This window comes from Antechinus flavipes, chromosome 2 (genome assembly GCF_016432865.1).
Source record: "Antechinus flavipes isolate AdamAnt ecotype Samford, QLD, Australia chromosome 2, AdamAnt_v2, whole genome shotgun sequence".
NCBI classification, from domain to species: domain Eukaryota; kingdom Metazoa; phylum Chordata; class Mammalia; order Dasyuromorphia; family Dasyuridae; genus Antechinus; species Antechinus flavipes.
The window spans coordinates 260,997,198-261,010,952 of record NC_067399.1 but is presented as its reverse complement, the minus strand read 5'-3'; the positions used below and the strand labels follow the sequence as shown (position 1 = coordinate 261,010,952).

Genomic DNA, 13,755 nt, shown 5'->3' with positions numbered 1-13,755 from the left:
CTCTCAGAATCTAACCAATCATCTCTCCCCAGATCTTCCATTTTTCCTCATTAATTACTTTTCCACATTCTAAGTTATTCTTCTTCCAATTCCTTCATCCAGCATTTTTATTTAAATTTTTATTTCTTGCTTTATTACTTCTGAGTATTCACGAAGTTCTTAAGAAAATCCATTTTTCCTTCTCTTTTAATCTGGAAATTGTTATGAACTTTCTCCTTCTAGGTTGGATTTTTGTCCACCTCTGGATCTATTATAGTTGTTTATAATGATCTGTATCTTCTTGTATTTATAAATCTTTACAGTTTTAATTCTTGGATTGGGACTTTGTATCAGGCTTAGGCTTCAGCACTTGCTATTCTTTTGGGTGAGATGGTCTGCTCTGCTTGGTCCCCTGAGTTTCCACATTGACTTCTACTTCCTGAGATTAAATTCCCTCCTTGAATCTTTAAGATTTAGAATGCTGGATCTTTAGGATCCTTTGTAGCACCTCACAACTGAGGTCTAGGTTATTGTGGATTGGTCATTGCTGCTCTTGGATACTTTCAAGGCCCCTCATGTGAGTTTTCAACTATCTCTGGGACTTTCTTGGTTAAAGGTTCCATTCTTGGAGTCTCTAGATATAGGACTTCCAGATAGTTTGTCTGCACCAGCAAGAGTTGAATCTTCAGGTACCAACCCTTTTAGTTTTTTTTTTCTTCAAGTTACAGCTTCTTTGCAATTGATCTTTTTTCATAAATAGTAGATAGAAAATTTGGATTGTGGATTGTGGAGTTAATGGCTTCAGCAGAGATTGGGGAGGAGAATAAAATAAGATAGAAAGTGCTGGGTCCCTATATAACAAATTATTACCGTGACTATGATATGTGTTGGTAGACAATAGAGATCTCCTTGATTGTCTGTATTTTGTAAACTAATGATCCCATACAAGTAACACTTTCTCAGAGACTGTTACTTCATCAACAATGATGATCATAGAACCAGAGAAATTCTTTCACCTTTGTATCACATAATATTGTTTGAAGCCCTTTCTTTTACAATGTTTAATATGATAGTATGTTTTCTTTGCTATAAAATAATGGTGGGAGCCATTTTTGTAACATGTTGCAGTAAATGGAAGCTTTGTGCTAAACACATTTGAGAGTCCTCTTCTGTAGTTATAATTCTTTATTATTCTTCCTCCTCTAGATTTTACAATTGATAGAATTTGGGGATGAGGATCAGTAAGGTCCATAAAAGGAGAAATGGACACATAGGGTAGTTAATATCAATAACAAATTTCTACAATTCTGTAAAGTTTAAAAAGTTGCTTTCCTCACAATTGAAAAAGGCAGGTAATAGTAGCATTATTGCTATTTTACAGATAAGAAAAATGAGACTCAGAAGAGTAAATTACTTACTTATGATTAGAGAACTAATAAATGTCATAAAAGGTACTGGAGTAATGAGGGCATTGGATCAAGAATCTGAGAATTTGGATTCTATTCCTAAGTATGCCACTTAATCATGTTGTGAAAAGCCCCCATTTTGGTCCCTTGCTTTTTCATATGCTCAGAGCAACCAGAAACATAGTCATGTTCATCTAAAGCAGATCTTCAACTTTCCATTTTTGAGAATTCCAAGATCTGTAATCATGGAAAGGCAGGTGTACCTCCTACATCAAGTAGTCAGCTTGGGAATACCATGAAGGTTTGGATATTTCTTATTTCCCAAATGTGCAGACCTATTAGAAAAACTATTTATAAAAACAATAGATTAAAGGTGTCTTCTGCATATAGTGTAGATTCTAGATAGATTTGGCCATATTCAACAGATTTTGACTTTCAGAGCTAATCCCTAAATCCCTTTGGGCAGTTAATATTTCACTTAACCACCCCCAAGGAGGAGGTGAATGACTTTTCTCTTGTTTGTACAAATCTAATGACCTTGGTTTTCTTGTCTCTAAAAGAGCTTGGGAATTATCAAATCAATTATCTCCACCCCTAATCTATTTGAAAACTATATAATCAGAATCAAGGGAGGAGGAAGTGCTAGGAGCTCTCTACCAGGGAAGAAACAACTGGAACTTCTCTCTAGTAAGGGAAATTGATTTTTGTAAGACTTCTTTTCTTTGAAATAATTTAATCTATCAATTTGCCTATTTATCATCTATCTATTTGTCATTGAATTTATTAATCTTGTAATTAACAGATATTAACGAAATTTTTGTAGGATGATCCTTTCTCTCCTACTTAAAATTTTTGATTCTAAAGAGCTAAATATAAATAAGCTAGACTGTTAAAGCCACTTCTTCAACCAAGGTTTAATGGTTGTTATCAGTGAGATGGCAGATTGACAGAAGGAACCTAACCTAACCTTTCAATACCATCCCCCTAATTGATTTCAGATATAATTAGGTTAAATTAAAGGTTTCTCAGGCTAGAATCAAATATAGGCAAATTAGGAAATATTATAATATTTCAATTTGGCAGTGTTTAGGAAGATGAAGTAGTTTGTTCTTGAGACTCTCCATCTGTTTCATTGGATGTCTCCTTGCCAATTGCTCCACTTAGAAACAGAATTAAAGATATTTATGAAGGCAGAAAGGTATGACTTGTACAATCCCTTCATTCTATGGAAGATCACTTGGGAATAAATATGAATCCAAAGCCACATTCAGGAAAATTTTATTCCCAGTACTAATAATAATTTAAAAGTTTAAACATATTATGTTGCTTGTGATACCAGTATCAGAAAGACAGAGGTAGAAACAGAGAAAGAAATAAAGACATAGAGGAAATGGAGACAGAGACACACTCACACTCACACAGAGAGAGATAGAAACAGAAAGAAAGAGATGAGGGGATGGAGGTGTGGGGTTGGGGAGAAGAAAAGAAAATAGACAGATACATTGGGACTCTACATTTTTGGTCAATTTTTTATTTTTTCAAAGGACAAATTATATGGTAGAGCAGGGCAGATGAGTTTCTGTTGCACCTAGAGGGAACTTGCTTATAACCAGGTTAAAGTCACAATTAATCAGAGGGAAACTATATTGGAGTTATCAATTGGAATGAATTTGTAGACAATGAGAGTTAGAAACTATGTTAATAGTGTCTACCCTAAGCTGGTACCTGGGATACTTCAGTTTCTAATGCATTATAATAACTGCTTTGTAGCACCATTCTCAGTAGACAAAGTGCCCCTATATAGTCAGACAGTCCAATGCCTTAATTTCAGATGATATATGTGGACTGAATTGTTGGGCCTGAATTGTGCTCTTCAGTGGGGCAAAGTGAAGGTAAGTATTAATGACAGAGGAACTGAACTTATCTTTAAACTCTTTTTAAACTTTGGCAAACTATGTTATGTGTGACTATAGAGTACACTGGAATAGCAATGTTTTGATCACTTAATTTCTACTACATAAAAGGTTAATTTTTCAGTGACAAGGATGAATTCCAAACAATTCAATTTTCCTGTAATATTCATGTGATTAGAACATTCCACTTCATCATTCACCTAACACCAATCATCTCTAGTATGACAACATGGATTTAAATCTTAGAGTCTATTGTAGGAGTGGCAGAGACTTCTAGATAAGGTTGGATGCTTCCTGACTTCTCTAATTAGTAATGTCCTTGTGACTTGTACATGTAACCTTTCACCATTATTGAGAGAATACAGTTTAAGAAGATCATTCTCCCAGTTTTTTTTTTATATCCCTTCTCTATATTAAGAAAGACTCCCTGGAATAGAAAAGAAAGCTTTGAGACAGCTAAATGACCATCCTGATCCACATCTAATGACTCTTTAATATATTGGTAATGTTCTCCCCATTGTCTTCAGTTATCTTCAACTTTAAAAAGCAAACCTTTTTCCATTGCAGGACAAGTTGTCCTGCGATCATAGTGAATAAAACTCTGATTTTTTTCTCATGTAATTCAAAGAGGAAACATTTTTGGGATAACATATATTAAATAATGAATAACGATATGGAAAGACTTGGCAAACTTTGGGAAATATATCACAAAATGATATAAGCAAAATAATTTCAGTGGGAATTATGAGTCAATATTGTGTATCTATAAGATGCTCATTTTACCTTTCCTATTACTCTTTTCCAATAAAACAAATTCCATTGAGTTCTAATCTTTTATTAGCTGCCATTTTGTTTTAAAATAGTGAACTAGTTCAAATTAAATCCAAGTCTGATTGGTATCTGAATATAAGAAGAATAAGTAACCTAAGGAAACCAGACTAACCACCAGAAAGCCTTGATTTTTATTTCATTTTGGAGCATATATTATCTGGATGATATCTTGGTCATATCACAAAGTTCTAAAGCTTTTTCTCACTTTTAAAATAAGAGTAATAATAAGAGAGATATTGTCATGTATGAAATTTCTCATACAAAATATTTGATAATAAACAAACAAGCAAAAAATCATAATCTTAAGCCATCTTCTTGTTTTTTTGTTTTTTTTTTTTTCCCCTTAACCATTTTGGGATCATTTAAGTTTAGTGTCAGGGCTGTTAGGATGTATTTCACAGTTCATATCAACCACTGCCATCTAGTGTTTCATAATAGAATTAAATATCAACTGTTAAAAACCAATAAAATTGTATTGTGGAACCAATGGACAGATCATAGTTGTAGAGCTAGAAGTGACCTTAGAGGTTATTGAATCCAACTCCTCCTTTTAAATGTAAGGTAATTGAGACCCAGAAGGATTCTAATAACTTGACTATGATCATATACCTAGAAAGCTGCATAGCTTTCCATATCTACGTAATCTAACGAATATCCAATGAATGAATGAATCAATCAAAAAGCATTTTGTGTGTGTGTGTGTGTGTGTGTGTGTGTGTGTGTGTGTGATCCATACTATGTAATGGGAATACAAGTATAAAATGAAATAGATCCTTCCCTCAAGGAATTTATATTCTACTAGGAAAATTCAATATTTGTTGGGGAAATAGTGAAAAGATTGAAAGTTGACGTGAGTATGTGGGCCAGAACAGAGTAGATGGCAAGATAATCTTATTAACTAGATCTGATATATTAGTGGGTGATTGAATAGGAAGATGCATAATTCGAAGATTGAGAAGTAAAGAAGGCTAAGATCAGAATCAACTTACCCTATAACCTGGACAGTTCTGCATTTTCCAAACTGAATGGATTAACCTGCCTGTAGTGGATATGGGGGCAACATCTCTGCACATCTGGATAGGAGTATAAGTATTCATGATAAAGAGAAGAGGATAGAAAAGCAGATGGCCAAATGTTCCAGGTGGCTAGGCACTGGCATCTTGGTGAACATATCACTCTAATGGTTAGTAGTCTGTGGCTAAGGGATTAGGAATGAAGAAGAATCTTAATTCATGACTCTAGTCCCATAGTGGGAACTTTGAAGTTAGAGAATTCTGTTTTCCTGGTAAAAAACAAAATAAAAAATGAACAAAAATTTCCCTATCTATTTGGGTTACATTTAGAAAGATGTTCTATAATGTTTGTCCTAACCTTCATCCTCTAGCCCTTGACAGGAACGTCTGGTTGGGAGAGATGGTGATGTTTCTGAAGGGCATGGGCCCTCTTTTGCTGCTCTTCATCCTCGGGTTCTGGCTGGTTTCATCTTCTTTGACACAAGGAAATGACAGGGAGAGACACTTCTTGACTCAGCACTATGACTCCAAACCAAAGGGTCGGGATGACAAGTACTGTGAAAAGATCATGAGAAGGAGAGGTTTGACCCAGCCCTGCAAGGAATTGAATACTTTCATTCATGGTGATTACCGCAGAATCAAGGCTGTCTGTGGAGATGAAGCTGGGAAGCCCTACAAAGAGGGGAAGTTTAGGATAAGCAGCTCACCATTTCAGATCACCAGCTGTAAACATCAAGGAGGGTCTGCAAGATCTCCCTGCAAGTATAGGGCTACTCCTGGCTTTAAATATATTGTCATTGCATGTGAACATGGTTTGCCTGTACACCTTGATCATACTATTATTGCAAATTAATTTACATAAGGGAGTTTGGCAACCTAAGACATGGGTACCCCAAATCTTAGATTTAGATTAATACTAATGCTGTATTATGTTCACATACCTGTTGCTAGCTTCCCAACTCTTTTCTAGTTGACAGATAGTTGTATTTTTTATATGTTTTTATATTTTTTGCATACCTCCAGCATCCTGAATTTGGGATGTTGGTAAGTTTTTTTGGCAGGATTGCCAACCCTTGTTGATTTTTATTACTGCAAGCAATTGGAACTACATATTTGTTCCTTAATGTTATGTCCTTACATTCAGGAATGTTTATAATACTCATTCGGAGTTTCTTAAAAGTTGAATTGTTCAGTTCCTTCTATTTTCAGCCTTTGGGCGTTTTGAACAAATAAAACAACTCTGAAATCAGTAAAATCAGTCTTCTTACTGGCTCATTGAATATTAAACTTGTTTTTCATTTTTCTCACTCACTAGTTTCTTAGAGGGAAACTAATGGTATGGAAATCCCTTTCTTTCCTCTGTATCCTCTTATGAGTATTTGCTAGAAATTGTTGATGTGTGAATCTCATAATTGTCTCTATAAAGTTAGTGTTGATTGGATATCCTTCTCAAAGTAGTTTGAAAAATTCTCTTAGTTCTAGATCACTAGGTAAATAATTTAGTTGAGTTGGGCATTACTCATCTCATAACCTTGGAAAATGAAAGAATAATAGGTTACTTTCCCCATGGGCTACTGAGAAATTACCCCAGATTGCAATGATAATCCTGCCGTATTGGCAGACCTCAAATTGATTGTAGAAGATAGAAAAATGGATTAATGCTTGTTGAACTCATTATAGGAATCTTCTTATCTCTACTTCCTTAAGAAAGAAACTTGTTTTCTATCGAAACCCATTGGCCACCTGAGATAGGAGAAAGAAGTTTCCTAAATATTAGATGTTAAAAAATTGATATTATACATCCAAACCTTTACTCAAAGAAGAATTATATTAATGTTAAAATTCTAGAATATCTTTATTTATTGCTATCTCCTTGACTTGGGTTCAGTTGCTATTATATAGGCAATTTCCTTTGTCAAAGATAAAAGAGTCATGTGGGTCATTAAAAAGAGAATAATAGATATATTCTTTATTCTTACATTAAAATCTCTCTAATTATAATATCTCTCAACCACCTCAGTTAGCTCACTTATGGCATTAATTGTCAGTGGTCCTCAAAGTGTAGTCCAAAGAATTGTTGAGGTCTCTGAAACCCTTTCAGAGGGTCTACAAATTCAAAATTCTTTTTTATTTCTAATATAGTAAATAGCTATCAATATAACCCACGTGAAGAAAAATTCTTTGAATAGATCCTCGATGGTTTTTTAACAACATAAAAATACTGAGAACAAAAGTTTGAGAACCACTGGCTTAGACCCTTTGTCTGATGTTGGTGACACATTGGAGATCTATAAGTGGTTTTTGTCATAGGCTGGAAATACTACTTTGTCTACTTAAGGGTCTAAATGGAGGGTAGCTATCCTGAATACACTCAGCTACAAGACATATTCAGTTGAAACATTCAAGTTTACCATATTCAATAACCAAATATTCTAAGTACAGTGACATACCAATTTAGCAGCTCAAGTAATTGTGTATTAAACCAGAGCTGTGGAAGATTTCAAAGTCTTTCTTATCTCAATTTGACTGTGTTTCTGGCTCTGCAATAAGAATAAAGAATTCCTAGATATTAAATTACTTGAGAAAGAATGAAATCAAGGAAGGAGATCATATAGAAGATGGACAAGAGATATCCTTTAGGGAACATTGGTTATAACAAATGGAGAAATGTTTGAATTCTGCGGACAAATTTACTTATCTTGGCAGTATACTTTCTTGCGATATACACACAGATGATGAATTTGATTCATACATTGACAAAAGTAACTCAGAGTTTGGAAGGCTCTGAAGGAAAGTGTGGGAGAGAGGTATTACATTCTGCTTACCAAATGAAGGTCTTCACAGCCATTGTTCTGACCCTGTTATTGCATGTCTGTGAAACTTGGACAGAATACTGGTGCCATGCCAGGAAACAGAATCAAGTCCATTTGAATTGTCTTAAGAAGATTCTAAAGATCACCTGGCAAGATAATATTCTAGAAACTGAAGTCCTTTCTGGAGCTGACCAACTATGCAACTACTCTAGAGAACTTAAATTCTGATGTGTTGGCCATGTTATTCAAATTCCCAACATATTTGTCTAAAGGACTATTTTGTGGAGAACTCACACAAGACAAGTGTTCACATGGATGCCAAAAAAAGTGATACAAGGACACTCTCTAAAGAACTCTGGAATCATTTGTGAGACACTGAACCTTGTGTGGTGACCCTGCATCAAAGAGGACACTGTTCTTTATGGACAAAATAGGATTGCAATGGCTAAAAAGAAAAATAAGATTCAAAAATTAAAAGACATCACTCTAAATATTCATATGGATTATTTATATCTGACTTGTGGTAGAGCCTTCTGAGGTCATATTGGTCTTATCAACCAGGGTTGGCCACATTGAACCAAGGCTCCAACATGATAATATTTTGGTCCTCTTCAAGAATGCAGGACAATATTCAACAAACCAAGATTCTTTTCAGTTCTAATGTATTATGAGGCTTTGAATAGGGGAAGCATTTTGACACAAGTTCTTTAGGGAGACTCATTATAAATCATGACTACTGAGCATTAGGGATACTTTCTTTAGACTGGGATGCATCACTTTTTCTTAAGCTACTTTTGATTTCCAGTTACTTTCCTTTGAAATTCCAGGCTAGAAATGGAGATTAATTCCATTTCCCTCCAAATGTGAGATTTCTCCTTATCTTAAATACCATATTTTATATGGTTGGTTTTTGTAGTGAGTTAACAATAGGGCCAAGATTACAGATCAGATATTCATTTGGACTATCAAGGTCTTCTTTGTGGCCAACAGTCACAAAAACATGAAAGGTAGCTAAGCAGATCTAGAGTCTGGAGTGACAAAGACATAAGTTCAAATACAGTCTCAAATACTATTACTTTATTTTGCTTGGTCTCAGTTTCCACATTGGTAAAGTCAAGATAATAATAGCATCTACCTTGTAAAGTAATTGTGAAGATCAAAAAAGGGTAGTAATTGCAAAGAGCTTAGCATAGTACTTCGCACAAAATAAGTGCTATTTACATGTTGTTATTATTCTTGTGAAGTCATTTCATGACTCCTCGTGACCCCATTTAAGTTTTCTTGGCAAAGATACTAGAATGCTTCCTCGTTTAGATCGTTTTATAGATAAGGAAACTGAGACAAGCAGGGTTAAGTGATTTGCCCAATCACACTACTAGTAAATGTCTGAGGTATCCTAATTATATAAATGATATATTGACTATTGTTAGTATTTGTTTTAAAAAGGTCTAGGATAAGAGACAGTGGACAGAAAAATATAGATATGTCCCTGCTAATAGGAAGGACAAAGCAATTCTTTGAAGGGGCTTCTAGGTGGTAATGGAGTACTGGACTGGAGTCAGAAAACTTGAGTTCAAATTCTATCCAAGACAATTAACAATTGGGACTCTGGTCAAATCACTTAACTATTGTATCTCTCAATTTCCTCATTGATAAAATGGGGATAATACTAATACCTACTTCCCAAGTTGGTTCTGAGGATAAAATGAGATATTTGTAAAGTACTTTATAAACCTTGAAATAGAATAGAAGTGCTATTATTATCATTCTTGAATTGGAGTTCAAAGCCTCTCTAAATATTACTATTTATGTGACTTTGGACCCAAGTCACTAATCTGTTCTGAACTTCCATATCCATATTTATAAAAAAAAATGGTGACAGTCTGCTTAGCCTAGCTCATGGATTTGTTTTGCAAACCAAATGAGGATTACTTCTAGCTCTAGAATGAATGCCACTGTTTTCCTCAGTGTGTACAGATTAAGGTACAAAAGCAAATATGAATAGTAGGAGAGATTGGGTCCAAGTATAGATGTGGAAAGGAATGAGAATAGAAAGAAAGTGAAAAAATATAGAATTATTGAGGACATGAAAGAGCAGATAGAGATTGTGAAGTATGACCTTTTATTCTCACCACAAAGTCTGACAGCATTTAGTACTACTTAAGAAATATATAAGAAAAACTACTTCTTAGGCTGATGATATTGACAGAAAGCTAAGTGGCAAGTAGATAAGAGTACAGTACTTTAATGAGGTAAACCAAAATTCCAATGTTGTCTCAGACATTTAGTAAACACATGTCTCTGGAAAAATTATATCTTTCCTAATCTCAATTTTTTTCTTCTACAAATTGGGGATAATGATAGCACTTACATCACAGTTTTGTTGTGAGTATCAAATTAGTTAATGTATATAAAATACTTTGAAAACCTCAAAATGCTATATAAATGTTAGTTATTACTTAGCAGATTGTACTACTCACAATTCATCTTGAAATTCTTCTCTTATGAAAAGGATTCACATGTGCAAAAATGTAGCAACTCTTTTTATAGTGGCAAGGAAATTGAATGGGTGCTTATCAGTTGGGGAATAGCTGAATGACTTATGACATATGGATGTAATGGAATATTATTGTTTTATAAGTTATGATGAGCAGACTGATTTCAAAAAAGCCTGGGAAAACTTACATGAACTGATGCTGAGTAAGGTTAGCAGAACCAAAAGAATATTGTACTAACAAAATTATGTGAATCAAATGTAAGGGCAATTCCACTAGATTTGGGATGCAAAATGCCAGTCACATCCAGAGAGAGAACTATGGAGATTAAATATAAATTGAAGCACAGTCTTTTCACCTTTTGTTGTTATTGTCTACTTTTTTTCTTTCTCATTTTTGATCTGATTTTTCTTGCACAATATGATAAATATGGGAATATGTTTAAAAGAATTGCACCTATTTAACCTATATCAGATGGAGGGAGGGGAGGCAAGAGGAGAGAAAAAAAATTAGAACACAAAGTTTTACAAAAATGAATGTTGCAAACATCTATACATATATTTAAAAAACCGATTAAAAAATCCTACTATAAGTTGGAAAAAATAAATTCTCTTTTACTTAGTGTCATTGATGACATAAGAGAGACTTTCAATATTGTTGCCCACATTATTCATTCCCTGATTTCTTTATTCAACAAGGTAACAAGGGTTGCTCAACCCTTCCCATATGCAAGGTACTATGCCAGGTGTGTGTGTGTGTGTGTGTGTGTGTGTGTGTGTGTGTATACACATACACAGACCATGCTGATTAATAAGCTTGACAAAGGTCCCGGCTTCTATTGCCATTGGGAAAATATCAAAGGAAAAAAGAAAACTGAAATAAAAGTTTTAATTCATTATCTTTTTCTATTCTATCTCTGATTTGAACCTCAATTGAGTCTGTTACTTATAATAAGATAAAGAAAATTTGTACACTTAATACTTCCTGGGCAAGTCACTTAACCCCAACTGCCTCAGCAAAACAAAGCAAAACAAAAAGAAAATGTGTGTTACTGTGAAAGTTCAATATGCCTATATTTTCTGAGATTTAAATCTACCGCAATTCTTGGAATTGGAATTTTCCAAGGAATTAAGTACTCCCAGGGAGTAGTTGACATAAATAGGAATCAGGCAAGAGGTGTTCCTCTACTTCTTCTTCACCCCGGTTTCATGTAGATATAATGCATGGTTGTCTTTTAGTCACATATTATGATTTCTTTTCAGGACCTGACCAGACGTTTTTATCAAGGCCATCTGCACTTTTTTCAACAAATAAAGGTAAACTGGATCTTTGCTCCTAGATCACTGTAGGATCCCTAGTACTTAACTTTTCTGAGATGAAACTTTGCCTTTTGATGTATAGTTTAGAAACAATCACTTGGGAACAATGCTGCGAACAAGAGAAGCAAGAACAAGAAGCAATACTGTCTGTAAGTGGGAGAGATGGTTGGTGGAGATTCACAGCATATCAGTGTGTCAGAGATAGAAGAATATGAGTTTGTTGAGGGAAGTCACTGTTTTTTCCTTTTTCATATTCTTAGCTCTTAGCACAATACCTGGCACATAGTAAGCCCTTAATAAATGTTGATTGATTAGAGAGGAAAATTACCTTAGAGAAGACCTAAACAAGGTGTTCTTAACTTTTATGTGTTCCTTTTGCACTCTAGGCAAATCAACAAACCCCTTCTCAGAATGTTTTAAAATGCATTAAATAAAATACATAGGATTATAATGGAAAACAATGATATTGAAATAAAGATGTAACTGTTTTTCCATTCAAGTTCATGGATAACTTGAAATCTATGGTCAGTAATCCCTGGTTAAGAACCACTGATCTAGAACAACAGGGAAATGAAAACCTAGAGTAGAATTTGTATGAGAGGGGACAAGTTGGATATGGAAGTATAGAATAGGAATGTTTTGTCTTTTGGCAAGGGATGAACAGTTCATGCTGCATTGTTATGGTCTGCTCTCCCCCCACTTGCTTTGTTCTTTTTTTAGGGGCAGAAGATAATGGACATGCAAGGGATTCGATCATTGCTGCTACTTTTGACCTTGCTTGGCCTATGTCTGGTGCATCCCTCTTCTGGGGATCGGAGATACCAGAAATTCCTGCGACAGCATGTGGACCCTGATAGTGATGGTGGTGATGCTACATACTGCAACCAGATGATGCACAGGAGGCGAATGACTATACCAAGATGCAAGCCTGTTAACACCTTCATCCATGAGAGTATATGGAACATCAATAGTATCTGCCATACCACTGCCATCAAATGCAAGAATGGCCAAATGAACTGCCATGAAGGCATTATGAAAGTCACAGACTGCCGAGTGACAGGTGGTTCCACTTCCCCAAACTGTAGGTATCGGGCTCTGGCCAGAACCAGGCATATTGTCATTGCCTGTGATAATTTAACACCTGTTCACTTTGATGATTAAGACCCATCTTGCTGGCTTCATCCTCAGCCTTGGTTCCCACTTTATAATTGTCTGCTAATGAAAGATGGGAGCTATCCAGGGCCTTATTTCCTAATATCCTTTGTTTATTCTTCTATAACTAGTCCATGATATTGTATACTTTAATCCTAATGGAAAAGAAACTAAATCTGCAAAAGACCTGAATTATATCCCCTAACAAATCTCCTTGTATAGTTGTGGAAGGGTTAAATCTTCTTTTTTTGTCCTCTTAACAGCAGAAAGGACAAATAATAATGCTTTTACATATACATCACTTTTTCCTTTCCAAAACATTTTTGATATATTATTTTATCATGTGATTGTCATAATACTCCCAATAACACTAACATGCCAGAGGTGTTAAACATTAGGCCTATGGGTCATATATAGCCTGTAACACTCCTGAGTGTAGATCAAACTAGACCAAAATGTAATTGGGAGACATTTAAGAAAATAAATAAAAATACAATAAAATATAGATTATCGTACATTTTAAAACTGAGTCAATATGAGGCTTGCAGTATTCTTTTTTATGATATAATGATTCTTGATACCACTGCTAACAGACTATATTGTGTCTAAAGTTTTACTTAGCACTTTTTAATTTTTTTCTCTATTTCTTTTTTTTATTTTATTTTTATTATAACTTTTTATTGACAGAGTCCATGCCTGGGTAATTTTTTACACATTATCCTTTGCACTCACTTCTGTTCTGACTTTTCCCCTCCCTTCCTTCACCCCCTCTCCCAGATGGCAAGCAGTCCTGTACAAGTTAAATATGTCACAGTGTATTCTAGATACAATATA

At 34.7% G+C, this 13,755-nt stretch overlaps 2 protein-coding genes across 3 annotated transcripts in view; both read left to right on the top strand.

Moving 5' to 3' along the window:
- LOC127549136 (ribonuclease 4-like) overlaps window positions 1–13,450 on the top strand; it is a 31,136-nt gene extending 17,686 nt beyond the window's left edge. The window contains exons 1-3 of one of the 2 annotated variants that reach the window (XM_051976959.1): window positions 2,055–2,072; window positions 11,713–11,766; window positions 12,490–13,450. In XM_051976959.1, the coding sequence (XP_051832919.1) occupies window positions 12,502–12,930 (429 nt within the window). In that variant the 5' untranslated portion in view covers window positions 2,055–2,072; window positions 11,713–11,766; window positions 12,490–12,501 and the 3' untranslated portion in view covers window positions 12,931–13,450. Of the gene's footprint in view, window positions 1–2,054; window positions 2,073–11,712; window positions 11,767–12,489 lie in introns of those variants that run through there. The other variant, XM_051976958.1, reaches the window with a different exon arrangement.
- Window positions 2,041–6,397, top strand: ANG (angiogenin). The gene is made up of 2 exons (XM_051976957.1): window positions 2,041–2,072; window positions 5,514–6,397. Exon 2 carries the CDS (start codon window positions 5,543–5,545, stop codon window positions 5,993–5,995), a length of 453 nt encoding a protein of 150 aa, XP_051832917.1. The 5' UTR covers window positions 2,041–2,072; window positions 5,514–5,542; the 3' UTR covers window positions 5,996–6,397.
- Window positions 13,451–13,755: the final 305 nt, after the last annotated feature.

What these genes read in the sequence shown, in the direction of transcription:
- ANG (XM_051976957.1), top strand. Translation starts at nt 5,543, where the DNA reads ATGGTGATGTTTCTGAAGGGCATGGGCCCTCTTTTGCTGCTCTTCATC.